Source organism: Parus major, chromosome 10, assembly GCF_001522545.3.
Source record: "Parus major isolate Abel chromosome 10, Parus_major1.1, whole genome shotgun sequence".
Classification (NCBI taxonomy): Eukaryota; Metazoa; Chordata; class Aves; order Passeriformes; family Paridae; genus Parus; species Parus major.
The window spans coordinates 18,011,549-18,038,954 of NC_031779.1; the positions used below are offsets into that span (position 1 = coordinate 18,011,549).

The window sequence follows — 27,406 nt, forward strand, 5'->3', positions numbered from 1 at the left end:
ACCACACAGAATGTTTAACGCTGTGTTGTGGTGTCTTAACAGTTAATGATGTGTGTTACTGAGCAAGTAATTGTTTTTTTTGTAAATAAACAAAGACACAATATTTTTTGCTACCTGAGTGTGCACTTTTTTTCTCGGACTGGCATTGATTCAGTGCTGAACTTTGTTATTGGCCTTTCTTCTCAAAGATTTTACCTTATTTTTCTTCCCTTTCCCTTACTGCTGCTTTGGAGCCTTACCATCCTCAAGGCCATAGGATCACCCCAAGAGGCTCCTGTTCATGTGATTCTGGTTGTGAATGCATTTCATCTTCTCTTCGCCTCTTGGTACTGAGTTTTAAGTTACACTTAAACTTGCACCTTTCAACTCAGTGTTACAAGATATTGCAACAAATCCCCGTGATGCTGTTTTTCCTACAGGAACTGGACTTCGAACCTTCTGTCAGTCTCTTGTCAAGCATAGCTGAATCCTTCCAATTAGTTTCCTTGGCACTGCTGCTGAGTCAAGCTGAGCCAGGGAATGGTGGATCCAGTTGTGAGGCTCAGCAATTCCCTGGCAGCATTTTTGAGCAGTTTCAGGTGCTGGCCTGATGTGTCCAGGATCCACAGCAGCAGTCAGGATTGCAGAAGGGCAGAGAGCTGTGGTTCAGCAATCATTTCAAACTGGCTGGCAGGGTGATGCTGCCTTGGGGGTTCTTTGGTTTGGTTCTCTTCTCATTCACAAATTTTTCTCCCCCAGTGGGGAACCTCATTTCTGCAAAGGCATGAGGAGTGTAAAATGAAAGCAGAATCTGCTGCTTGCCTTGTGTTTTGGACTTCTTCAGCAAAGTGGATTTCAGTTGTGTGGTTGTAGGGGTTGTGTTCTGTTTTTTAGTTCTAGCATTGTTCAAGGAAATATAACTGGTCACCAATGTTTGCAGTGTAGTCTTCCTAAAACCCATCTGTATTCTTCCTAAAAGAGGAATATTCTTCCATGCCGGGCAAAGGAGGCTGAAATATAACCAATAAAAGTCAAGTCTAACATCTGTTCAAAATGCTGGTGATTGTGGCAGCTCTGGTTTTCCAGAAGTACTGAGACTTGGACAGGAAATGCATGATAAGGATGGTGCTGTTTCCATTCTTTTCCTTCATGCTTCACTCTTTAAAAGAAATATTTCTTGCCTGTGATTTTCAATGCAACACCTACATCTGGAGTCTGATACCATTTTGTCTTACAGTCGTACTTATTGGAGACTCTGGAGTAGGCAAGAGCAACCTTCTGTCTCGATTCACTCGCAATGAGTTTAACTTGGAGAGCAAGAGCACCATTGGAGTGGAGTTTGCCACAAGGAGCATCCAGGTGGATGGGAAGACAATAAAGGCTCAGATCTGGGACACAGCAGGGCAGGAGCGATACCGAGCCATAACCTCAGCGTAAGTGGAGCCTGGGTGGCTGAGGACAAGCTTTGGCTGAGGAGGGCAATTTTGGGCCCTTCCAGTTCCTCACCAACTGCAAACAGGGGTGTTTGTGTTTTATTGGGTAATAGCCACAACCTTTGGTGGTGGGAAGGTTAAATATTATTCAGCTCAGAAACTTGATCTGGTGTGTTCCTGTGCAGACTGATTTACTTTGCAGTGCTCTCATGACACGTAACTGGGGGCATTTCAAGTTTAGAATGCAAGAGCTTCGAGAGACTCATTTCCATGGAAGTGAATGATAAAAGGAATATCAGTGTTCCTGGTCGTTTTATCAGTGGTAACCTAAGAGCTGAAACCTTCTTGTAGCAGCCAGGAAAGATTGCTCACTTGTGTGCTTGTTTAATTGTTAAAAGCCAGCATAGGAAAAGCTGGATTTCAGTGGAGCTGGAGGGAAATGTGGGGTGGGAGAATCCAGCCTGTTTCCTTTTGAAAGCATTGCTGTGGCTCTCACTCAAAAGAAGCTGTGGCCTTTGGTAAAGGGAGTAGATCATGCTGACATTTTTATGACCCAGTGAGTCACTCTACGGTCTCCTTATCACTCTGGGCCGTGCCTGTGCTGCACCCACAGTGGTGGGTGGGGGAGAATTTTCAGGAGTTGCTCAGAGGTGGAAGGTGGCAGCAGCTTCCCACAGAGCCCAGTTTCATGTCTGGGATGCAGGTTTTCCCCACAGACATGGGCTTTGCCTTGCTCCCAGACTCTGAGCTGGCCCTGTGGCGTAGCCTCGTCTGGCTGCTCCGCTGCCCCGTGTCCGGTCCCACGGCACTGGGGAATTGCCCTGGGCATTGCTTGCATAGCTGGCTTAGCCAGAGCTGTTCCCCACTATTGCACGGCCTCCTGTAACCTCACTGTGTCTGGCTGGCCCTCCCCTGTCCCCAGGTACTACCGTGGAGCCGTGGGGGCACTGCTGGTGTACGACATCGCCAAGCACCTCACGTACGAGAACGTGGAGCGGTGGCTGAAGGAGCTGCGGGACCACGCTGACAGCAACATCGTCATCATGCTTGTGGGCAACAAGAGCGACCTGCGCCACCTCAGAGCCGTCCCCACAGATGAGGCCAGAGCTTTCGCAGGTTGGGAACTCAGGAATTTCCTGCTGCTGTCTGGGGATCTGCCCACCTGGCTTGGGGAGTGTGTGGGTAGGAGGAACAAACCTGCGGCTGCTCATGTCCCTCAGTGTCACATGTCACATTCAGTCAGAAAGGAGACCTTGTAGAACATTCATGTTGTTTCAAGAATCAGCCAGAGGCACTTGGACATTTTAAACCAGATTTATTCTCTTGCCTGGGCACTGTTTGTCTTGCAGAAGCTGTGCCTGTGGCTTTAGGTTTGGGTTTCTTGTGTGGTGGTAGCTTTGCCTTCTGTGTCCCAACTGATCTGCAGCCTTACACAGGTGCCTGTGGCCAAATACTTTCATTAAACTGGCTCTCTGTGACTTTTGTTATGTAATTAAGGTCTGTGAACAGTAGTTCTAGTTTCCATAAGCCTTGTTCTAGGCCCTGTCTCTTTCATCCAGGAGTGTAGCTGGGTTCCTCACGTTAAAGTTTGCTGTAGCTCCACTGGCAGAGTTTAAGATCCCGTGAGGATCCCTGCCTGCAGCTGGAGGAATGTCATTCCCTCTGCTGCTCTATTCCTTTTAAATTAGCTGCTATGATACATTAGCAGGTGGGAGGTGGAGAAACTTGATGAGGTTGAAGGAAATCTGGGGAACTTTCTCATACAGAGAAACTACAACAGATTATCCCTTTCAGTGATGCAGGAAAATGTGCCTTAAAGTAAGTCAGCACTGGGCTGATACCTGTGCTTGGGAGTGGGTGTAAATTCTAATGTTGATGTTGGGTGGTGTCACTTTCCCATCACTTAAGGGGGAAAACTCCACAACTTGTTTTACTTTCTTTTGATACCTGGGTGTCTCATCAGGAACACTACAAATATTATCTGGTACAGAAGCTTTTCCAGACGGGAAACAGAAATGTGCTGTTCTTCTGTAATTATAGTATTTCTGTCCACACAGAGAAGAATGGTTTGTCATTTATTGAGACGTCTGCTTTAGACTCTACAAATGTGGAAGCAGCTTTCCAGACTATTCTGACAGGTGAGTCATCCAGGGCTTTGTGCTTCAAGGGGGAAAGGCAGAAGGCTGCTCAGATATGATGCAAATAGGCATTTCTTTGCCTTCAAAGTGTTTAAAATGTTGTTATTTAATCATTCTTCATTAGCCTTAAAATTTGGAGTCCAGTCTCAAACTGTCACAATTTAAAGGCTGGCCTTGGACTGGGGAATGAATCCTTGTTCACTTTGATCTGCCCTGGGTTTCTTGTCAGCCTGGTTTGTGTTTCAGTTTCCATCTCCCATTACAGGGAGTGCCCACAGGAGGGAATTGTCTCATGCTGGCATCAAGTGAGAACAGCCATTGTTTATCAAGGAGAAGTCAGTCCAGTTTGTTTCCATCTTTAATGGTGACCGTAGCAGTTGCCAAGGAAAAGGGGATGAAAGAGCAGAGATCCTTCCTTTGAGACATAGTGACTCCTGAGCTGCAGGAGTTGCTGTTGTTGTATTCAATAGTCCTGTCTGGACTTTTGGCCTGTGTAACATGTGACAGCAGTTAGTGCTGCATTTTTATGCTCTGTAGATAAAGTACTTCCTTTTTGTTTAAAGCCTTGTTTAGGTAGGCAAAACTTCTTAAAGTTGAGACACTCAATTTGGGGAACCGTAACTTAACCCTGGCTTGTAAAGGTGGAGTAGGAATTCACAAATTGGTGTGGAAGTCACTCCCTGTCACGAGGCTTCTGCACTTCTGTGCACCCTGTCAGCTGCAGCCAGGGCACAGTGGGACACTGGCCTCTGGTTTTGGAGCTTTCATCATTCCCAGCTTTGGCAAATGCTGTAGTCTGAGTTGCCAAAACATCTGAGACACTCCTCTGTTTCCTGTGTCTCTGTTCTAGGTGTGCCAGGCAGTCTCTTGTTTTCTCCAACTGCCTCCAACATGTTTTCCAGTTTGAATGTAAAGTCCCTCCTTCCCAGCGTAGCATGTGCCAGGTTATGTGATGTGCTTGGTATGAGCAGTGGCCCCACTTCTAAACTGTCTGTAAATCAGATCTTGTTGCTGTGACACTGACACCTAGTCAGTTCTGATTTTTTTTCCTCTTTGCCACCTAATTTAGACATTCCTTTAAAAACACACCAGAAATGTGCTGGTAGCCATGCTGGAACATGCGAGGATAGAACTAGGAAGTTATTTACTGTAGTAAAAGTACAAATCCTGTAGCATTTCTTCAGTTGTTTGAAATGCTTTATGGACAGCCTGGCAGCAGAGAGAGGTGTTGGGCTGCTGGGGTAGTAGCTGCCTCTGTCCATCTGTTCCTTGTTTGATCCCGAGTTTGTTAGAGGCCTCTGACAGTTGTGACTCTATTGTGTTCTTACCCTGGGTTCCTAAGCAGTAGTGCTGCTGTGCAGATACCAGCTGAAAGTGTGTTTGTGTTAGCTGAATAAAGAACTTTTTCTCCTTTTTAATTGAACCATGTGGTTCCCTTTTAACTTGAGTGTAGTCACTCGGTTGTAATTCCAGCATTGCACAAATTTGTTTCAAAAAGAAAGAAGTTCTGTTAGATCACACTTTTGTTCCCAACATGACAAACTGCCAGTGCCATCAGAGGGTGGATGACTAAGGAGTGGCTGAATGCAGAGGTGTTGGGATGCCTGCTGCATTTCCTGTTTTCTTCACATGCCTAAAGGCATTTCTGTCAAAAATGCACATGAATTTGGGCATGGATTTTTCAGAGGAAAGACACTGCTTACTTGTCAGTGCCAAAACCTGAGACTTCTTCCTTTATGCCCATGTCCTTGGTATCCCTTCTCTCAGGAACTCATCAACTTTGAGGTTAGATTTGGCCAGGTGTGCTGAGTGTTGTGTAGAACAAGCAGCCTTGCTGTTCCCACTTTGTTTGCAGAGGGCTCAGGGCTCTCAGATGCAGCTTAATTAATGAACTTACATACACTAGCACTAATAAAACAACATCAGGTGTATCAGGGAGTTTATTCCCTCCCAGGGTGGCTATCAGGCTGTCATAGCCTTGTAGACTGGTCACCTCAAAATTCCCATCTCCTGCTGGCCCATTGTGTTCTCTAAGTGACACTGGAGAGGTGGGAAGTTTCCTGTGTGCCCTGGGCTTCTTCAGAGCCATGTGATGCTCAAAGGATGCACTGCTGTTGCCATGGGAAGCACCTCACTCACCTCTCAGGTACGAGCTGGGCTTTCTTTATCTCTCCTCACACGCTTCCCACAGTACCTTTTATTCCAGAAGTGCGTTTGGATTCTAATCCATGGAGGTTTGATTTTTTTTTTTTTCTGGTTTAATATGTCTGTAAGCACAGCTGTCTGTAATGGGTGAACAAAAGGGTGATAAAACCTGCTCGTGGTGGGCTCTGACAGGTTCTTGAGGCTGTTGCTTTTCCATGGATGTCAGTGTTGCATGCATGTTGCTGTGACAGTGTTTGGGGTGAAGAGCTCTTGGGTTTGTGAACAGGATCCTTGTGATCAAGGAGGGATCAGTTCAGCTGTACTGGAAGAAACACTCGTGCTTAGTGGGCATGTGCTCACTCCAGACAGGAGCTCGTGTTTGGGGCAGATAGAGGTGCAGTAAACAGTGCCTGAGCAGCAGGTCGGCTCCAGCTGGGCTGTGACTGGCACGCTAAGGAGGGCTGTTCTGGAGCTCACTTCACAGCTGGCTTTTTCTCTTAATGACTTGCTTTGGAGGAAAGAGGGGGGCAGTCATCTGAGGAATGTGGTTATTGGAGTCACCCCGCAGAATCCTGGCCGGTGTGTGTTTGGCAGGGCTGCCTCCCAGCTCAGTGCCTGTGGGTGGAATGCTGGCTGTCCTTGGGAGCAGGAAGCTGGGGAAGCCAGCAGGCGTTGCCAGCAGCTGTGAGCAGAGCTGGCTGACAGAAGGGGCAGGACGAGCTGCTGCACCAGCCCTGCTGGTATTTGCAGTCCTGGGAACTGCACCACAGACACCCCAGGCTGCTCAGAGCTTTTCCCCCAGCTGCTGGGATCTCTCCTGAGCAGGGTGTTGTGACCAAGGTCTGCAACCCCCCTTTCTTCCCAGCCCTCCTGAAGCTGGTCTGGTTGGGACAGCGATGGAGGTGTAGCAGGGTCCCTGTTAAGCTTATTCACACCTGGATTCTCAGATCAAGCACTTTGAATGGATGGCTTTGGCCATGGGAAATACAAATCCAGTGGAGTTGGCACAGTCTGTGATCTGTTGCTACAGGTGGAATAAGGGATAAAAAGCTCTTCTTTCTTCTTCCCATATGATAGAGAACTTTAAGAGGGGGTGTATCAAACATGTGGTGAGCTTCCTGTCCTGCTGTGGATTCCAGATGAGGTTTTGAGGACCTTTCCCATCTGTTACTTAGAGTAATGGTCCCTATCCAAATTCTTCTGTTCCAAGATGTCTAGTCTGCCAGGGCTGACTGTTGTGCACACAAAGCTGCTTTGTATCATCTGGCAAATAAGAGAGACTGGTATTATGATCCCAGTCACCCTGAACATTCGCGGCAGGATAAAGCATCCTTAAAGTAAACTGGAGTCTGCCTCCCTTCCCTGCCTGGCTCTGTGCTGTCTCTGTTCCCACACCGCATTCTGCCGTGCTTTCATCTCCAAGGAATCCCATCACCAAGGAAACAACATCAGAGAATTAACATCAAAAAATTGAGGGATTTCCTCTTTTGTTGTCTCTGTACACCTGAAAATGAATGGAAGCCCAGTGCAGGCTGGGCAGCCAAGGCCTGGCCCAGCTCCTGCTGGGCAGCAGTGTCACTTTTTCCCAGCTCTCACAGTGCAAGGCCTGTCTCTCACAGTTCCCCATTATACAGTGACGCATTCTGCTGAATGTGCCCTTAATAAGGTCTCATTCAGCTCCTGAGCAGAGCCCAGATTCTGTGTCTTCATTAAAAAGGACACATCTTCATTAGCCCAGAGCTCTCTGGGCACAGCAGTTCCGGTGCAGGCTTGGGCACTTTGCCCCAGGGAGAGCAGGTTTGGGCTGTTCCCCCTCCCCTGCCCCAGCAGCACAGCCCTGTGTGCTGAGTGTGCAGCTCACAAGGGAAGGGCAGCTTTTAGCATTTAGGCTGTGGCTGCACCAAGCTTTGCTCTGCAGAGGAGGGAGAAGCACCAGGGAGCAGCAAATTTGGGACTGTTGACATGGATTCACTTGCAGGGCTTCTGGGGGGGGTTGTGGAAGGATCATGGGAAGATGTTCCCAGAGTCAGAAGGAGGAGATTCATTATCAGTAAGGAATTGGTGCTGTTAAGATTATTTTTAAGGCTTTGGGGCTGTTTGCTGTTAGATGAGGCTGTCACACAGAGGACACCTTGTGTGAGTCCTGGCTGCTGGGGTGGAGGAAGTGTGTGATATGTCAGGGACTTGTGTGAACTTGTTCAGGAAATTCTCTGTGAAACAGAATTGCTGTTGCTGAAGGTGCTACCGGAGAATTCCCAGTAACAAAGGTGGCCAGAGGCTTTTCCTGTTGATGGGAACAGGCATTGTTCTGCACTGGGAGTGAACTGGCTGCCAGCCCTGAGCACAAAGCTTGTCCTGAAGGTGCAGAGCAGATTTCTCCAGCTCAGCTGATCACTGCCAGGGGGCCAAGCTGAACCTTGTCTGCACATTCACACACCGGGCTGCAGGAGGCTTTAAAGGTCTGCTTTCATGGATTTCACTTGTGAGGTTGTTTATGTGTAAGATGGTTGGAAAGAAGATCAAGCTTGAGAAAGGATGAAATCAGAAAATCTTTTAACCTGTTCAGCTCTTGTTTGTTTGCCTTAATGACTTGATCTGTACCTGACTGCATATGAAAAACCCATTTGAATGTACAGTTTGTCCCTGTCTTCAGTCTTGAGCTGGGGCTTTTTGTAAAACTGAGCTTTAGCTTACTATTTCATTTTTTTAATGTTTTTCAAATTCAAATTTGCAAGTGAGTTCCCCACATTCTATTTTTGGTGTCCTGTATTTCCTTTCTGGGGGTGAAGTGCTACACACGCTTTACTCTCTCTGTGCAGCTGAAGTGCTGCTGTAGCTGCTCTGAGATTTTGTGCAGCACCATCAGCCATGACAAGCCCCAGGAACAGGGGCAGGCTCTCTGTGCAGGTGTTTATCCCATGTTCTCTGACTGCTCTTGGTTCAGAATCTCTTCATCTGGAGCCCGTATTTTTCATACAGCACATCTTGTAAAGGATTGCTGTGCTGCTGAAGGGGCCCAAATCAACCCTTTCTGAAGATTTAACACTGCTTGGGTCATAGACGTGATGAGTGTGCTCAGCAAGAAGAAATTGCCCTTGCAGTCCTATCAGGGAGAGAAATCTGGAATGGTTCCCTTTAATCCTGTTTGTGGATACATCAGCAAACATGTGACCACTGTCCTTGGAGCCTTAAGGACCTGCAGAAGGAATGGATGGCCACATAGTTTTCTCATTCACAGCATGGAGATTTGTGAATTCTCTCCATTTACTGACTCTTATCTCAAAGGAAGTAAAACAGTTGTTAAAAAAGTAATTTCTGTTGCAAAAATATATTTTATTTTCTACATCTAGAAAACACCACAATTGAACTTCTGTGGAAGCTTCATTGCATTACATATGTAATTCCAAAGCTATGCCTGATTTCCCCCAGGTTTAACTCTTTGATGGCATTTTGCTGGTGTGCACATATTGATCAGCTCTTTCTCCTCTTCCAGAGATCTATCGGATTGTTTCCCAGAAGCAGATGTCTGACAGACGTGAGAATGACATGTCCCCAAGCAACAACGTGGTTCCCATCCACGTCCCTCCAACCACTGAAAACAAACCAAAGATGCAGTGCTGTCAGAATATATAAATTGTCCATTCTTTCCTAAAAGGCTGTGTATATTCCCCAGGTCCAAGATTTAAATATATTTGTAATTCTTGTGGTTACATTCTTGTGTTTAGTTACTGCTTATTCCTTCTCCATGAGTTTCTCCATGTCTTAAACACTTTGATTTCAGTGTTTATCAATCTCTTATGTGGATGTGGCTGCAGTATTTTCCCAACCTGTCGGTTTGGGCTCAGTAAATTGTTTGGAACTCAACTGATCCCTTCCCAACATGATGCCCGCTAGTCAGAGCACTGACACCTTTGGAGAGCACTTGAAGACGTTATCCTGCTCCTCACAAAATAATTACTGTCAGGTTAATGAGGAAAATCTCTCTGGGCAGGTTAATCTTTCCTGGTCTTAAGGTGTTGTATTGTGCATCTAAAGCTCGGTGAAGCTCTGAAGTGCAATTTTATTGTAAGTTAAAATTTTTTGGCTACATCTTTAGATTGTCAAGTGAAGTTTTATAGGATATTATGGGGGAGAAAAGAGAATTTCTTGTGAACATTCAGCAGATAGCTGCAGTTCTGGCTACCTGTGAGTGAGGTGCTGTGGTTTGGCACCTGCTGCAGAGGAGGTTGATGTGAGGCAGAGCTGCTGGGACCCCACAGAGGAGCCCCTTGGGAAGGAAGTGAATGCAGGAACTGCATCCCTGAGGAAGGGTCACTCCAGCTCTGAACTTGCAGCATCTTTGTGCTGCTGGAGGCTCGGCCTCCACAGTGCTGGTGATATCAGCATTTGAGGATGCCTTTTTTTCTTTCATGAGACACAGACTTGAAGGATGTTACATATCACATCTACTAATGCATGCCACATATATTAATATATTCAAGTGCTTGAGTTGATGAATGAATAACTTCCACTACCTGGCCTTAGTTTTCAGTTCTGGTTGATCCAGTATTTTTAAATTATTCCAGCTGTTTGCTGTATGTTCTTCAACAAAAACCCTCTGGAGTAGTTTTGTGACTGGATGTGTTCCTCCTGTGCTCTGTTGCTCTGTACCAATCCAGTCCAATCTGCTTGTTCAGGGATACATGAACTGTGCCTTCTGTCACTGCACGTCACGCGCTCTGTGCTGTTCCCAGCCACGCCTGACACTGGCACTGGGGGCCACAGCCACTGCATTCCCACAGGATTTAAAGGAACTCTCTGTTGTGTAAATGCTGAGGGAAGAAATTGATTGTAGGGGACGTTTCTCAATGTCTGATATGACCCACTTGGAAGATCCAGATGTGGTTGGCACTTCCAGCTGTGTTCTGTTCCCAACCTTTCTGTCTCGCGGTGCTCATGATGTGTGAGGCACACGGAAGGCATTGCTGTAGTCGGTCACTTCTTGTTTTTTACTCCATTTCTCCTCCTGATATTAGTTCTGAAGATGCTATTTTGATCTGTTTGTAAATTACTTTGTATTTTATGCATGTACTGTACTTTGATTCATTATTTTTTTAGATTGATTTAAAATATATTCATCCATTATTCTAATAAAGAATTACAGGGGACAACTCACTGTGGTGTTGGGTACACTTCCTGGGGGAACTGGGATTTGACTGAAGGTTTTATCTCTGAGCTTCTTAAGAGGCAGTGAGAAGACACTGAAGTGGAAGTGTCCCTGGAAAAGGAGCTGAAAGGGTTGTGTAGCACAGCTGCCTTCCCTGAGAGCAGCTCTGAGCTTCCTGGGGCTGCTGCAGTTCATGGCCAGTGCACTTTGGCAGCTTCAGGAAGCTTTGAAGCTTAGAAAATTCTGTGGGTTCACTCCACTCAAACCTCTGAATAACTTTTACAAACTGGTTTTTTTCCCCATGTTGCCACAGGGAAGAAAAGCTGGCGAGAGACAACTCCTGCTTTTTGCAGCTTTGGATCCTGCTGTGGTGTCCTGATGCAGAGGTGCCCATGAGCACCAACGGGGCAGCACCGCTGGCCCTGGGGATGGCTGAAGGTGAGGTGTGAGCCTCACTCACTGCAGGAGCTGTTCTTGCAGCACATTTTCTGCCCATACTGGAGCAGATTTTGGAATCAATCTATTTCTTGTGGCAGCCAAGTTCTAAATTTGTCAGCTGGGAATGCAGGATGCGTTTCACTCTGCTTCCTTTCCTCATTCCTATAATCAGGTGACTCGACTGCTGTCACATCAGTCTGGATTTTGTGTGGTTTTAGGCAAAGCTTCCTCCTGCAGCAGATGGAGTTGCAGTGCAGATGGTGGGAGCACAAACCACTGTGAGAGGCTGAGGACTTCTAAAGCAAAATCCAGTGGGTTCTGTACAGAAAAGGAACTTCTCACCTGGAAATCCTTTTCCTCCTGTTCTCAGGGTCTGTGCTGTGTTTGCCTAAGGATTGCAGGGCCCTGGCAGCAGATCCTGGCATGGGCTGGGTGACACTCCTGGGACAGGAAGGTGCTTCCCAAGATGTTTTGGGAGAGACAATGCAAGTCGTTATTCCATCTGAATGCTTTCCAACAGGGGATTGTCCTGTTCAGCTGCTGATTAATCATTCTGTTCCATAATTGGCACTACTTGTGTACTGATGTGTCTCCTCCCTGCTAATGGAGACAGCTGATGGTAACAGACACTGCTTTGGGCTCTGGAAGGAGCTTTCTGAGATTCTGGGAATTCCACATAATGCTTCAAAACGACCTTTGCCTGCCAAAAGTTTTTGCTGTCATTTACATATTTGAAAGCTCCAACTTTTAACAATTATTCAGCGAGCATCAGTGGTTCCTGTCTTTGATGGGAGTTGAGGTTCTGACTCTTAAGCAGAAAGGACATGGAATTGTTCTGATTTAAAGACATTTTTATTAAGCTAGAATTACTTATTCTATAAATTCAGACCTGATGAATTTCCAGCCTTAAATAGCTTATGGAGTGTGGCTTGTCAAATAAGAAGATTACACGCTGGCCTTTAGTTAACAAGATTTTTAGAAATATGAAGCACAAATATTGAAAAGCTTCAGCACATAGCAGTGGCTGCATTGCCTGGGACTCATTAATTCTGCAGGTGTTTCTGCTGCAAATCTGTGATTTATTCATTGGGCTCCCTGGGAGCTGTCTCGTGTCCTGTCCCATCACTGCTGGGTGGCCGTGGGTCCCCAAGTGTCCACCCAAAGGAACCTGCAGGTGGCCCAGGGCAGGGTCACCCTACAGGGTGGGTGTGCAGGGGCTCTTCCAGCTGGGATTGTGCATTCCCAGGAGTCTCACTGAGGTCAAACTGCCCAGGAACTGGGGACAAGGGTGTGCACAGCCACTTACCTTTGGTTTGCTCCAACTTGGAATGGCAGCACTGGGTTTTCTGAGCCGTCCTGCCAGTTCTGTCCCAGCCTGGTTCTTGGGGGTTTTGGCTGAGGGGAGCAGCCACATCACCTGCAGAGCTCGGATCTGTGCAGGGCTGGAAGTTTTGCTCTGCAAATGACTACGTTGGAGAACTACACATTGAGAGAAATTCAATTTATTTTGTACAAGGTAGGATACCTTTGCACAGTGAACAAATATATTACAAATCTGTCTTGCCTTAAAAAAGTATTGCCATTTTGGTGCCTGTTTCCTAAGCTAACGCTGATATACAAGAATGTACTTTTTTTGTTGGGTTTTTTTCCTATTAAGCTCTATGCACATCATTGCATTTGGTTTTGAAATCCTGCTTTGAAAAAAACCAAACAACAGAGCTCATCTCTGCTCTGGAGTCTCATTGTGAACTACATCAACACACAAACGTGGGTCAGGCCAGCAGCTCAGGCTGCTTGTGCTGGGTGCCAGGGTGGGTTTTAATGAGAGTATTCCTTATCCAACTGCCTTTCTTTTGATATTTTTGAGGTAAGTCTTTCCATTCATGTACATAAAATATATTCCTACTGGGCCTACAAAAGAATTGTTTTCTTACATCTCAAATAAGGCTTTCCTGGAAAACAAAATTGCTATTGCTGATCAGCCACGGCCCCCATGCACACATGCAGCATTTGGGAAACCTCGTGGGCAGGATCCTGCGGCTCGGACAGCGCCTGCTCCGGGAGCCTGGGGGTGTCCAGGCTCAGCCTGCCCACCTGGACAGCCCTGCCTCCAAGGGGAAAGGCTGCCAGGGATGGAATGCCCAGAGCCAGGGGCTGTGATCCAGGCATGAGAGCTGAGCCCATCTCTGGGGACATGGCTGGGCCCTACCACGGTGCTCCAAGGATCCAGGAGTATTCCCAGGGCTGGGATCCAGCTGCTGCCCCCGAGCTGGAGGGCTCCTCTGGCCAGTCCCTGAGCCCAGCAGGTGACACCTGGGATCGTGCTGTGAGCAAACCCACGGGGCTGGAGTCGTCTTCTTCTGCTTCCATCAGACTGGCGAATGTGCAACAGAATATTTTTATATTTAAAAGGCAATCAACTTGCTACTTCCACGTTTGCCTAATAAAATTACATACTTAGAGTCAATACTACTTCATGCTCAAAATCTACAAGGAACTAACGGCAAGTACTCTACTTTCTAGGTCAATAGAGATTATAAATTAAAAAAAAAATCATGGTGGCTCAGTCCAAAATTTTACCATGGGTCAGACCCTTGATAATTACTTCACAAACAGCTGCTGGAAAAGAAAACCCAGTTTCAGCTCCATTTAATGACATTTCAGGTAGAATCATCAACGGATAAAGTTGCACTACATGGTAATGCACATCAGCTTAAGAGGTGTCATCAGTGGCATGCTGACAGTGAATGATGAGGAGATGGTTTGGGAAGATGGGAGAGAGAAGCCGATGTGGCTCAGCTTTGAGAAAGGAAATGAAACCAGGGCTGGTCTGTGCAAACCTGCAGCGTCCCAGGACAGGAATTGGAGGGGTAGCAGTTTAAACTGACAGATCTGCTGGATTTTAGCTACCAAAAGAAGCTGCATAAGGAAAATCAAAGCCTACCTGTGCCAATCAATGTTAAAAGTGTGGTAAGATGGGTGTGAATTCGTTGTGGAAATTCCATTCATTAGCAAAGACCAGGGGACATTTGGAAAGATATTAAAAACTGCACAGAAAGTGTCTGTGTTAACATTCCTCACTTCAAATTCTCTGGAACTGAAAATAGAGATGACAATCTCAATGCTAATTACCAAGCATGATCTGCACAGGTTGCACATGGTGATGGCAGTAAATGAGCTTTCCAGACAGTGAAATGACAAATTTCCCTGCTCTCGTTCAGAAAAATGTCCATTCTCATGACAAAGATGAAAATATATTCCAGCGTATTCCTAGTCACCTTGTTCCTAACAGTAAGAAGTTTCTTGATGCAGTTGGTAGAAATGTACATCCTGAAGTCCTTCTACTTAGCATGTTTTTGTGGTTTATTTTACAGCAAAGCCAGGGTTAGAACGTGTCACGGAGAGTTTTTGCCTGGAGCATGAAGACACCTTCCTGGGGTGATGTGCTCCAGTCCCACGTGAAGGAGGCTCTCGTTAGTTCCAGGTACCCATACAAAAATGTCTTTATAAATAACATCATGCAGCAGCAGTTGGCCCAAGCTGATGTCGTGTTAGGTCCTTGCCAGTCCGCAGGAAAGGAAGGAACGGCTTCTCCTCTGCTTCCTCACAGTCTGTGTTGGCAGCACAGTGCCCAGTGAAGTCCATCCCTCTCTAAGACTGCTTGTCCCAGGAAGGCCCGTGTGTCGGGCTGTGCCGCACGGGGAGCAGGTCGTAGTGCCCAGGAATGTGACTGTTCCTAGGCAGGTCATACGGGTTCTGAAGGTAACTGGCACTCCGACTGCGGGCATCCTGGACTATGCTGACAGTGGGCTCTGGGGGAGCAAGGAGAACTGGGTTGTGGTGACCAGCAGCAGTCCCAAAACTCCTGATCCTCATGGGTCCCTTCCAGCTCAGGCCCTCCCCCTGCCACTTCGTCCCTGTGCCATGCCAAGCCCAGGATCCTTGTGCCAGGATGGGGGAAAACCAGCATCTCCACCACCCCCCTGTGCCACCCTCTGCTTACCAACTTCATAGATGTTTTTATTGGCTGTTGATGAAGTTGGCATTTCGGAATATGGGGACTCCCTGTGACCAGGTGATTTCATTTCCACGTAGCTGCTCTCGGAGTGTTTGCAGGTTAAAATGGGGGGGTCTTTAATGGTGGCGTATGGGTTTTCACTGCTGTTCAGGGAACAAGTGCTGGAGCTGCACACAGATTCTTTCATATAATCTGCAAAACAAGAGCCGAGTGGGTGCGTTAGGGTCATTAGCTTAATTAGGTTAATTACAACTGAGCCTCTGCAGGAAGGCTGGGGGGGACAAGGGGGCAGAGGATAAGGAAGATCCTTGAAGCCTCCAGCACAGACACCCGGTGCTTGTGCTCTGGATGTTCCAGACCATTGCATCCACCACTCACTAGCAGGAAAGAAATGAAAACCTGCTCAGTACTGAAGGTTTTCCTGTGAAAGGTTCTGGCTGTCGTTGACTGCAATATTTAATTTGAGGTGGCAATCCTTTCCTCCCTCCCCCTAATTCCTATGGAGCCGTGTTTATCCCGCTCTGCCTGCCCCGCAGACCCAGGCACGGCCGCGGGCAGCCGGCTCTGCAGGCAGGAGCTGCTGCTGGGACCTGGGGTGCTTAGCCAGCTGCAGGGTGAGTCCCAGGCCTTGGTCACATCCAGTGCCCTGTGCTGGAGTGCACGACATTGCCACAGGCTCAGAACTGCACCAGTGCAGCCTCTGCATGTGCAGCCCCTGTTGGTTTTGGGGTTATCCAGCATCCTACAATCAGGGAATGCTTGGGTATCCACAGGGGGAACAAGCCTCCATTTGAGCCTCACTTTTGCTCTGCTTTTTTCCCCCCACTTCGCTGTAGACATCTCCTGCTCCTCTCCCCTGGGCTGGAGAGGAGGTGATGGAGGCACTACATGGGGAGAACAAAGTTGGCATGAGAGCTGTGACCGCCGGCCTGCCCGGTCCGTGACCTTGGCTGGGATAGGCCAGCCTGCTGCAAGGTACAGTGCCAGTCTTGCTTTAAAAATAAAAAACAATAGAGAATAAATAGATCTTAACATTGACATTCAAGAACGTGCCATTGCTGTTGTGTGCATCCTGCTGGGCAGTGCCAGTAATTTAGAATTAGAGCGATGCAATGAAAGATGAGGCATTTTCTTGTGCTGGGTTACAGTACAAAGGCAGATCCTGGTATATATGAAATACTCCCGGTGAAATAGGGGGACTTGCAAAATAGCTGCAATCCCAGCTGCCCCCGCTGTCTAGTATGGGAGACAAAAAGAGAAATTCAGGTTAAGAAATAGACAGACAACACGACATCGCTTCTCCGCTCCAAACCTCGGCTCTGAGCCTGCCAGCCCCGTCCTGCTCCCTCACGTGCCAGGTTTGCTCCACTGTGAGTGATTGTCCCTCCTTCAGCTCTGGGCTTGTGTCTGTGTCTGTGTGTCTGGCACCCTGGCCTGGTGCCCCTGGTGCTGGGTCAGCCCTGGGGGAGATGCCAGGTCGTGCTGTGCCACCTGCAGCCAGCTGTTGCCTTTCTGGGCTGTGATTTCAGTGGTACTGAGTCTGGAGAGCCCTCAGATCCCAGGGTCAGCTCTCTGGGAAGCTCCACTGCACACAAATAGCTGGGACCATCAGGGATGGGGAGGCTGGCAGAGGCCTGGCACCAGTGCAATGTTTATTAGAAAACTTAGAAACTCCTTGTTTGACGTCAGCCTGGGTGAGATGAGCAGTGCCTTTGCTTGCAAGTGAAACACACCTGGTTTGGTACCTAGCAGGAGATGGGAACCAAAGCAACACCAACATTCCTGGCTGTTGGCTGCAGGGTTTGTCCCTCCAGGGTCACCAACCCCAGCCCAGTACACGTCAGTGGAAAACTGCCCCATCCCATCCTTCTCTGGAGAGATGGAGACCTGTGAGACCAAAGGCTTCTGCACATGAGTGAGCTCAGTGTTGGCTTTTGCTGTGTATGTGACTGATCCAGGTGCCAGTCTGGGATCTCTTGGTGGTAGAGGTGAGGAAACCACAGACAAATGAAAGCCTCAGCTCCACCTGCCAGCAAGTTACAGCTCCTGGTGGCTACTGCAGGGACATAGAGCTCGTTAGGAGAGCCTGGGCAGCCTTTAATGAGCCAGCTCTGCATTTTGGGGTGAGGGACATGAAGATTATCATAAAATTGCTTCTTTATTTCAAGCAGTGCTGCTGAGTAGATGCTGACAGGGCGAAAGGCAGGATTCCCTCTGTGCCCCAAGAACCCCCTGCAAAGCATTCCCTGTCAGCACCATGGCTGGGAGGGAACAAATCAAACCAGAGCTGGGTGTAGATTCAGAAAATGTTGATTATAAAGGGCTGCTGGCAGCAAAGAAGAGCAGAGTGAGAATTCCTCCTCCTGCAGAGCTGCAGCTGCAGGTAAATAGCTGTGTGGTTTGTTTATGGAATTGGGCACATTGGAGCTGGCAAAGGCAAAAATCCCAGCACATCAGCTATTTTATTTCATCCAGCTCAGCTACTTTTATCTCTCTAAGCTAAAATTCACCTGTACTGCAGTTAGGGCTGACATTACCTCCCAGGCAGGTGTCCCTCAGCCTTTCCCTTCCCAGGACCAGTTGGAAGAGACCAGTGAATGCCTCTTGGGCTGCCCAGACCTGTTTGGCCTCTCCCAGGAATTGCCTTTCCCAGGAGATATTGAGAAACAACAAGGCTGAGAGCCCAGAGAGCCCATTCCTGCTGACGTAAACAGAGCTCTGTGTCTGCCTGGGATCAGACCTTTGCTTTGGACACAATATATTTTATGGAGCACCAGTGGATGTTTGGGATTCTGGGTACACCAGGGAGTCATTAGCCCTCAAGAAACATTATGTGCAAGATCATGGAGGATTTAACTCTAAAGGCTGTAGAAGCAGCTGAGTTACTCTGTTATTAAGGTAATTTGGAGATAATTAAGAAGTCTGGCATCAATTGTCAGATTTTGTTTCATGAATTAATTTAAGCAGAACAGACTTATTTAGAGATTCTCAGCCCATGGTGCTGCAGGCCATGTGTGAGCCCAGGCTGTGCTGCCTCCTCATCCCTCCCTGCCACAGGGTCCAGTTCTCATGAAGGTGGAAGCTCTGCCCTGCACTGCTGGGACTCACTGGAAGCTCTCAATCAGCTGGACTTCCAGAAAAATATTGGGAATACGCTCTAATTTTGAAGTCCCTGCCTTCCATGTTGCCTGGATACCGATAACCAGACCTTTGGAGGGTTTATTTTTGTTAGCAGGGACTGGAAATGTCCCTCCCACAGGCTGGGTTCCTCTCCTGTGCCCTGAATTTCCCCTGGCATCCTGCTGACAAGCCTTGGATCCCACAGCCAAAGTGGAAGTGCTGAGGAGAGGAGCTGTACACTGCTGGAAGGTGTTCTCCTGCTATTTAACCCTTGCTGGGATGAAGTGCCTGTGCTGGTTGCTGTCCCTGGCCTGGCCAGCCTTGGCTGCTGCAGGGACAGTGACACAGTGAGGGCCCTGACTCTCAGAGGGGCACAGAGTAGGGTCACATCCTGAACAGTGGCCAGGGGAACCACTCTGAGCCCAGCCCTGCATCCCTGGGGTCAGTGCTTCTCTCTGCTGGGATTTTCCTGGCTCCTGGCTGTGCTTTTCCTTAAAATGTTCATGCCTGAGGTCACATCATTCCATCAGTGCAGCAGTATCCATTTTAAAAAAACCCCAAACCTCTAAAAACCAAAGGACTTAGCTGGAATGAAAAGCTCAAGAATGGTATCACTGAGCACCTTGCTCAGGAAAGAAACTGCTCAGAATCCTGCTCTGAAAACCCTGGTGCTTGTTGAGCTGCTGTCACCAAGTGCCAGCAGGGCCCTGTGACAGCCAGCCCCTCTCTGCTGCTGGCAGACCCTGGGCTGGACACCTGGCAATCCCAGAACTCTGTGCCTGACCCCTGGGGCTCCACAGCAGCTCCACCACACCCCTGGTGCCAGGCTGCACAGGGAACACCCCTCTGCTGGTGCCCTGCTCTGGGCTCCTCAGAGAACTGGGGAAGCAGGAGGTGGCCCAGGTTCACCACAGCCTGGCCTCAGTCTCATCCCCCTGTGCCCCCTCCCTGCAAGGCTCTGCCTGATCCAGGGGTACCAGAGACCATTTCCAACTGCAGGACAGGCTGTCCCCAGTTAGAGCACACTGGTGGGAAAAGACAGGGTTTTAAAGTGGATGAAAGTAGATACAAACCAGGCTCCCGCCTGCCAAGTCTTTTTGCTGACAGGATCCAATTGTTTGGGACTGGGAGTGTTTTCTGAGGAATGTGGTGAGTCAGGGTCTGGCAGGGCAAGGAGAGCTCACCCTGAGCATTGGGCACATTCCCAGCTCCTCCTGGGAGGAGACTCCCCTGGGCCTGGGGGTGACCACGCTGCCACAGAGCCCTGGGGCTGCCTGAGCGAAGGAATTGACCTTCAGAGGGGCCTTGGGAACCTTCAGCCAACCAAGGACAGCTGTTCCTGGGAGCCCTCAGCTCCTAAGTGCCTGCAGGTGAGCTCCCAAACAGACCTGGGAAGCCTGGTGTGTCCCCATGTCCCGGCACCCTGCCCCTGCCAGTGCCAGCCCTGCCTGGCTGAGGCAGCTGAGCAGCCACAGAGAATTCCAGCTGTGGCTTCTGAGCCTGATTTTTCAATTTATGAAGAGATAAACATGTAAAGGAAATTGTTCAGATCCTAAAAAATTAAAGAAAATATGTAGCAGCTGAAAATGCATTTCACAATTTGCTGTCACAGTGATTCTTCTTCTCTGCCCCCACTGGTCTCTCTCTGTGTGACTGGGCCTGTGGATGAGTTCCTGCTGCATGTGCTTAGGGCACCTTTAAACTTTGTGAACACAGTAATTTAGTTTAAACTAATGAAGTTAATAGCTCCATGTAAAGATAACAACTAGCTCTATTAGAATAAGATTTTTCTTTTGAAAAAAGGAATCATTGAAGTAGCTGAAACCAGTGGATTGAGTGTTTTGTATGTCATAAATCATATATATCATATACATACATAATCCAATCGATATTTTTACTTTAGCCTTATCAACAGAGTTGGTCACAGATCCTTGGTTTCCTTTGGTGAAAGGAATTCTGTGTGGTAAGGTGATGTTCTAGCAAATATTGCATCCCTGTATTTTGAAAGCAGCAGCTACAAAGTGAATATTGATCTCTAGGCCTGGCTATTAGCTGGTGAATGCTTTTTATGTGGAATACTTTCGATATTCCTGGTTAGCTGAGACAAGGGTGTGGCTCTGAGGCACCTCAGCCATGGCAGGGCATGGCAGCAGCAGCAGCAGCCCGAGGGCATCACACCCAGAGGCTGTGTGGTGTTTCCCCCCTCACATTCCCAGGTGTAACAGCCTCGGATTCAGATGAAGGACCTCAGCCTGGAAGCTGCCTATTCCCCAGCAGAGAGATTCCTTGCTCCATCTTCTGGAGCACAAGCTCAGTGTGCTAAACCCCAGGCCAATCTGCCAGGAGCTGTGGGAACCTCTGTGCCCAGTGTTCCCTTGGTCCAGACTGGAATATTTAGAATGTAATCGTGGAGGAAAAGTGAAATGTAAAACCTCTGGGGCCTGTGCTCGTGACTCCCCTGAGATCCTGGTGTAGACCTGCCCTGGAGTCAGTGCCCACAGCTGCTGGTGCCAGCGTGAGGGGACCTCAGCCCCAGGGAGGGCTCTTCCCCAGCTCTGCTCTAAATCCCCCTCAGCAAAGGGCACGAGCAGGGGCACTTTCTTTCCTAGGGGCTCTCTTTAACTCAGCATGGCCAGGAGCCAGGAGCAGGGACACACAGCACTCTGCAGCTCCCCCAGAGCCCTTGGCTGTGGGTCCTACCTGAGTGTGCCCTGGGCAGCTCCAGCTGTCCCTCCTGCCCTGCGCTGAGCCCTCCCTTTTGCCCTGTGGCTCTGGGAAGCTTTGCATCCATAATTCATGGCCCAGGAGTGCTGGGAGCCAGGCAGGCAGCTCGTGTGGGTGGTGGCTCTGTCCCTCCCTGCCTGCGCCGGGCTCCTATCTCACCTCTTCTAGGACACCCTCCTCACACCTGGGCAGGGTTCTGCAGCTCTGGATACCATACCTTTGAAGCTTTTTTCCATTATGTATGTGTTCTGACGTCTATCCATCCCACAAGCACCTGCATAAAAATGATATATAATGGAAAACAAATAAATATTTATGTAAATTGGATTGCTTTGACTACTGAGCAGAATATATTCTTCCATCTAAATTGTACATCAAGGCCCTCATTTAGGGAGGCTCTTAAGCACATCCTCAGCTGTAAGCACACACTCAGCTCCAGCAGGGAGTCTGCATGCCTGGAACTATTCATGTGCTTTAGAGTTTCCCTGGAAGGGAGAGCTCTCTGCAGCAGGGTTACCAGAACTGCCATCCATCAGGAGATCAGGATAAAAACCATCTGCTGAGACATTCATTACTGGAATGGTGTGAAAGGAGCCTAAAACCTGCCCTTTCAAATCAGAGTCTGCAGGTTGTGGTGCAGCACTCTGTGGCTAATTTTAGGCTTTGTTTTGTTTGTGGAGAGTGTGTTATTTTAACTCACAGCCTTAGACTCTAAGGTGTGTACAATCTTCTTAAATTACCTACTATCACTTTGCTCATGAATTTGCACGGTTCAGATGTTACAACAGTCCCTAAGTGACCGCTGTGCTCTGAGCGCAGCACCAGGAGCAGAGCTGACAGCAAACAATTCTGCCTTGTGCAGCTCCAGAGGAACTTGCTGTTCCTCACAGAAGCTGAGACAGGAGGGAATGGGGACCTTTTCCATTTTTACTCTTGCAAATTACCCTAGATATCAATCAAAAGGAAAATCTAATGTAAGCCTTTAAATCTTTTTAGCTATAGAGTCTGGTATTTCCTATTGACTGGGACAATCAATACAAATTTGGTTAGTGAGAAATGTCCTTGTGGCTTATGGGATTCCCAGTCAAGTAACTCAGTTACACTGGGAAAAGAGCCTCACAAACAGTGTGTCCCAGGGGTGTCCCAGCTATTTGTCCTTGTGTGTCCTCTGGTCTCTGCAGAAAAGTTGTCATGGCCATGGGCAATGCTGTACCAGCCCTTTTTTCATGACAGTTAATTTTTTTTTTTGCTAAATAAGGGAAATTATTGTCTGGCTGAACCAGACAATAAATGTGTTACTGGCACATCAGAAACAAACCAACCCTTTGCTGTGGTTGTCAGTGCCCATCCCTGAGCGCAGGAAAGGGGCTGGTGGCACCTGCCTGGCTCTCTGTGATGGGGCCCTTCTGGCCACCAGTGAACCCCCGGCCATTCGAGCACCTTCTGCTTTGTTTTGCACCACGAGCCAATTCCCAGACTCACCCTGCTGCAGAGGACAGGGCAGACTGGGAGGTTTGGGCAGCTCTGTCCCAGAGCAGGGTGAGCTCTGTGCTCTTCCCCTGCTGTGTTCTGCTCGGGCAGAGTCGGAGCGAGGAGCATGGAGCAAATTCATGTCTTGGCCCATGGCCACAGGCCTGGGGCTCCCCAAGGCCATCCCTGGGGATCACACGTCCTCCTCCTGCCAGGGCTGAGCAGATCTCCCAGGGCAGCAGTGTCCAAGCAGCCTTTGGGGCTCACCCCACGGAGCAAGGCTGGGAGGGGCAGCTGGGAGCTCCCAGCTGGGGTCCCCAGGAGAGGCAGTGGCAGGGGACAAAGGGGACCCAGAGGGGCTGCACTGCCCTTGGGAGGGCCACACAACCCCACAAAGCCCTTCCCCACCCAAAATTCCCTGTAATTCTGTCTTTAGTTTTCTATCTGTTATAATACCGTGGGTTCATGACCCATTTTTTTGTATTCACTGAGTTCCTCAGGAGGTGAAATAAATAATGGATAAATTATTTTTTAAACTGCAGAAGTAGTTAGTGTGGGAAAGTCCTAAACAGGCTGGGGATCTGGCACTTTAGTAAAATCCAGGTTTAAGTTTGAAGCTAAATTATCTGCTGGGGTGAAATCAGAGTCTCAGCTGGAAATAGTTTTCCACATCTTTTGGCTTTGAGAAAAGTGAAGTCAGCTGTGGATCAAACTTATAGCCTTTGGTTCTTTGGAATAAATGGAGCTTTGAGTCACTCATGATGTGCTGCAAATCCCATTTTAGTGTCTGCATCCAGGACTGCTGTCAAAATACCATCACTGATAAACCCAGCTGTGTCTGCAGCCACTGTGGCCAGTGCTCCAGATAATGAGACAAGAACCTTTCCTGAGCTCAGGTCAGTGGTTTGGGAGTTTCTGACCTGCTTGGGAGGAGAGCTGGAAGCTGGGATCTGCCACTGCCCAGTGCAGACTGGACTAGAGCAAGAGGGATTACTCACAGGGCAAACATTTCCAGTTCTGCAACATGAGACAGAGTAAATGCAAGGACAAGCCATTCCCTGAAACAAGGACCAGGCTGCCTTGGGCAGGCAGTGACACACAGGAAGGTGACAAAGCCGCCTCTTCTTGGCACCACAGAGTCCCCAAACTGATGTCTCAAGCCCACATCCATGGGAATTACTTGTGCTCCTCCCCAGACTCCACTGAACACAATCAGCTCTCTGAAAAACTGGAATTTGAAGCTCACAAACAAATGTGCAGCAGTAAAAGTACAGGCTTTGTTCTTGTATTTCCCACTTGGAAAGAAGATGAACCTGGCAAACCAAGTCCTGCAAAACAGGTGAAACACCTGCAGTCTGGTGAGATCCACTGCAATTCAGAAAATCCTTATCACTGCAGGTTTTAGGAGATGAGTGTTCAGGTTAATTTTGGTGTGGATATTCTTACAATTTCTTTTCCCCAGCTGTAATTCATGTTTAGGACACCTGCAGTTTCTAACAGGGCTGTAGACATTTCTGGGAGCCTGGTGCTCCTCATCTGCTGGATCCCATCCTTTGGGATCACCAGAGGAGGCTGAGGAATCAGAGGATTTCCATCCATTCCAAATTTCTCTGCCATTTCTCTTCCATTTCCCTCTCTCTTCTTGGCTCACTCTCACATCTGCTTTCTGTGACAATTCATGGGGTCACAGCAGAGGAGCTGGGCAGTTGTCCACTGCTATTTTTAACTTTTTAACTGAATCCAGCCCTGCCCAAGGCTTGGCTGCTCTTCCAACACATGATTTGGAGCATCTATGTTATGAAACTAAGGCTGATCATGGGATCAGAAGGTGGAACATGTTTTTAACTGTGGTACTTCCATGCTCAATGAAGTTTGAAAGTCAAGATTCCCTGTGTGACCTTATTAGACTTTTATTTTATGTTTATAATTAGAAGTTGAAGATTGTAACTCTCTTCTGAAATTTTCATGAGAGGAACCTGCAGCTTTTATTGCACAACAGTAACACCAAGAAGTGAAAACTTCTTATTTTCATGTAAAAACTGCCTTGATCTGAGCAAGGATTCAACATTATGAAAGTTAGCAGAAGCAGGCATTAATTCTGGTACTGAAAAGAAAGGGAAAAAATCTAATTTTCATCAATTAGTTTGAAAAAAGAAAGAAAAAGGTATCTTGGATGCAAAATGCTATGAGAAAAAACCAAAGTGTTTTGCTGGAGGCCCCTTAGCTAAAGTATTTATCACTTCTAGATCATTCTTGCTGCAGAGGCATTTAGCATCATTTCTGCTGGTAAAATAAAATGCATGAATGCAGAACAGAGGTGGCACATAGGGAGCTGAGGACAGCACAAGTTCAACACAAATAAAGCAAAGAGTGTGCAAAAAAAGCAGCAAAATGGTAAAAGGAAAATTAATGTGGTTTGAGAAGCACCTGGAAGCCCTCACACACAGCCCCCTCCATGTCACACACAGATAAGCACAACAGTGGTTCTGCAGATTATTCCACAGAAAACATTGATGGTTTTAAGGATGAAAAGATTTTGCACTGAAGCTTGACAGGTTTGTGATTTTCCTGATGCAGGGAAGAGTTCTCTTTGGGGCAGTGGCAGGATGTGATGCCTATGTTCATTCCTTTGCCATGGGGGCTGTGAGATAGCTGATCTTAACAATCCCAAAATACCCCCCTAATGCTGCACTTTCCCTCCTCCTGCACATTTTCAGTGAGTTGTTACTAATCCCAGGAAAGGAAAGGGCAAATGCTTTTGGCCACTGAGGAGCCAAACTCCGAGTGCTCAGATAGGAAAACAAATAGCATCCAAAGCACTAAATCTGGGCAGGATTTGATCTAAGAGCTGCTAAAAACCCTGTTAAAACTCAAGCCAGGGAGAATAAACTCGGAGCAGGCAATTAAACTTCACTCTTGGCTTGGCTGCACTGGCTGGTGGTTCAGAATTGCCACGGAATGATTTACTGGGAGATAATGGAGCATTGCACACCCCAGCTCCCACGGAGGCTCCACACCTTCATCAAGATGCCAGTATTTAGTGCTAAGCTTTATTAAGCATGAAAGAAAAAAAAAAAAAAGGCCAAATTTGAATTTTTAATGTCCTGAGTTAGTCCTTAAAAAAACATTTATAGAGTAGATGATAGTGATTCAACAGAGCAACGTTGGAGGGGAGACTAAAATGAATATTGACTTTGCTTTCCCAGTCTGTGGTTTGTGGTAAAGGAACCAATTTTTAATTCTCCATCTTTCACTACTGGCAATTCTGATTGCGAAATAAAGATAACACCAATATTCCTCATTATTGTTAATGCCTTTATGAAAGGCTGATTTGGATTTGGAATTGCTCTAAAGTCTACCGAAGTGATTAAAGTGTTTAAAAATTACTGACCTAGTTCATTCAGATAGCTGTAGGGTCTCCAGTCTGCAGTTTCTCTGTCAAGGATTTTGTTACTGAGCTGTTCAAAAAGTATGATAATGGGTTAATGCTGGAAGAGACAGACAGTTCCCACCCCAGACTACAGCCCAAGGATGTCAGGAATAAAAATGGGAGGTGATTCCTGCCTTGGCCTCACCATCTCAGCCCTTTATCTGTGTGAGTTGGACAGCTGTTCACTAGCATTAGGGAAAATCACAAAGGAAAGTCACTTCACCAAGCCATGAGCACAAACATGCTGGAAAACACAGGATTTCCTTCAGCACCACGACTCAGATGCCTGTGGACATGGGGTGACACGCTCCAAAAGAACCCATGGAGATGGATGGATCAAACCCCCAGACCAGCATGCACAGAGGGGCTGCCTGGAGCTCCGGGATCTGAGACAGCTGTGGGTGCACTCAGGAGAGGCAGGGGGACACCAGTTCTCTCAGTTCAAGGAAAATAACTTTGGCAATGATGGAGCACAAAGGTCCCTGTGGATCTGCCAGGGATCAGGAGAGTCCAGAGCTGCCCTCCAGGTGCTGCTGCTGGGACAGCACCTCCCAGAGCGTGCAGTGAGAGGAGAGGGGCTCTGCTTTGGGGTGCATGGCCCTGCTGGGCTGGGACAGAGCAGAAGGGGTTCCACAGATGAGTGGTCACCAGCTGAACCCTGCAGGGGAGGTCTGGGAATCGCTTTAGGTGCTGAAAGTGCTGAGTTTTCCTCCTCACATTATTCCCTTGAAAGCCACACCTGCTGGAATACAGCTGCTCCTGAGGAAGTGTCAATTCAAGAGCAAATCCCAGCCTTGTTTCTGGAAAGTTATGAAGCCATCACTGCCCTCCTGTGTCAGCTTCCAGACTGGGAAGCCTCCTGCTGTGTTTGCAAGCACTCAGCTCTGCTATTTTACTGCATTTACAGGAAAATGCTTAACAAAAAGGGGGTTAAAATTGAAAGAGAGTATTCAAAATTACCACAACATTTCTTTTTTTCTGATCTATCATTCCTTTTTGCTTAGCTCTCTTAATAGGTTTTTAGACCTGGAACAAAACCCCCCACTGCTGTACTGAAGCCTATTGGGGTATTAAATCCCAGCTGGGGCCCAGCACCTACAGCCACGTTCCAAAGGCATTTTCACCCCTCCACAGTCCTTTCCAACAGCCCTCAGTGTTACTGCCACCCCACCTTGGGGTACAGCATCCCTGTGCTGTCCCTGTGCCCGCAGTGCTCCCACTGTCCCCGGGCACTGAGGAAGCTCTGCAGGAAGCCTGGAGAGCCCAGGAGTCATTTCTTCATCATCCAGCAGCTCCCTGTGCTTCCCCAAACTGGGAATGGAAACAGAGAGAGCAGAGGCAGGGATGGATGGATGGATGGATGGA

At 47.9% G+C, this 27,406-nt stretch overlaps 2 protein-coding genes across 15 annotated transcripts in view; one reads left to right on the forward strand and one right to left on the reverse strand.

Annotated features, from left to right (window-relative positions):
* RAB11A (RAB11A, member RAS oncogene family) overlaps positions 1–27,406 on the forward strand; it is a 40,194-nt gene that overhangs the window by 6,619 nt on the left and 6,169 nt on the right. For 3 of the 8 annotated variants that reach the window (XR_001523479.3, XM_015638583.3, XM_015638584.3), the window contains exons 2-5: positions 1,217–1,412; positions 2,335–2,528; positions 3,470–3,550; positions 14,654–14,763. Coding sequence is in view for 4 of the 8 variants with exons in the window: in XM_015638583.3 (XP_015494069.1) it covers positions 1,217–1,412; positions 2,335–2,528; positions 3,470–3,550; positions 14,654–14,721 (539 nt within the window). In the remaining 4 variants the exon portion in view is untranslated. Of the gene's footprint in view, positions 1–1,216; positions 1,413–2,334; positions 2,529–3,469; positions 3,551–9,188; positions 10,850–14,653; positions 14,764–16,133; positions 16,336–23,395; positions 23,508–27,406 lie in introns of those variants that run through there. The other 5 variants (XR_004498865.1, XR_004498866.1, XR_002002113.2 and 2 more) reach the window with 4 other exon arrangements.
* The window catches only part of MEGF11 (multiple EGF like domains 11), a 253,689-nt gene continuing 240,229 nt past the window's right edge, over positions 13,947–27,406 (reverse strand). For 2 of the 7 annotated variants that reach the window (XM_033516901.1, XM_033516904.1), the window contains 3 exons: positions 21,359–21,415; positions 15,283–15,489; positions 13,947–15,091 (listed from right to left, as the gene is read on the reverse strand). In XM_033516901.1, coding sequence (XP_033372792.1) covers positions 14,931–15,091; positions 15,283–15,489; positions 21,359–21,415 — 425 coding nt within the window. In that variant the 3' untranslated portion in view covers positions 13,947–14,930. Of the gene's footprint in view, positions 15,092–15,282; positions 15,490–16,373; positions 16,534–21,328; positions 21,416–25,718; positions 26,070–27,406 lie in introns of those variants that run through there. The other 5 variants (XR_004498864.1, XM_033516902.1, XM_033516903.1 and 2 more) reach the window with 5 other exon arrangements.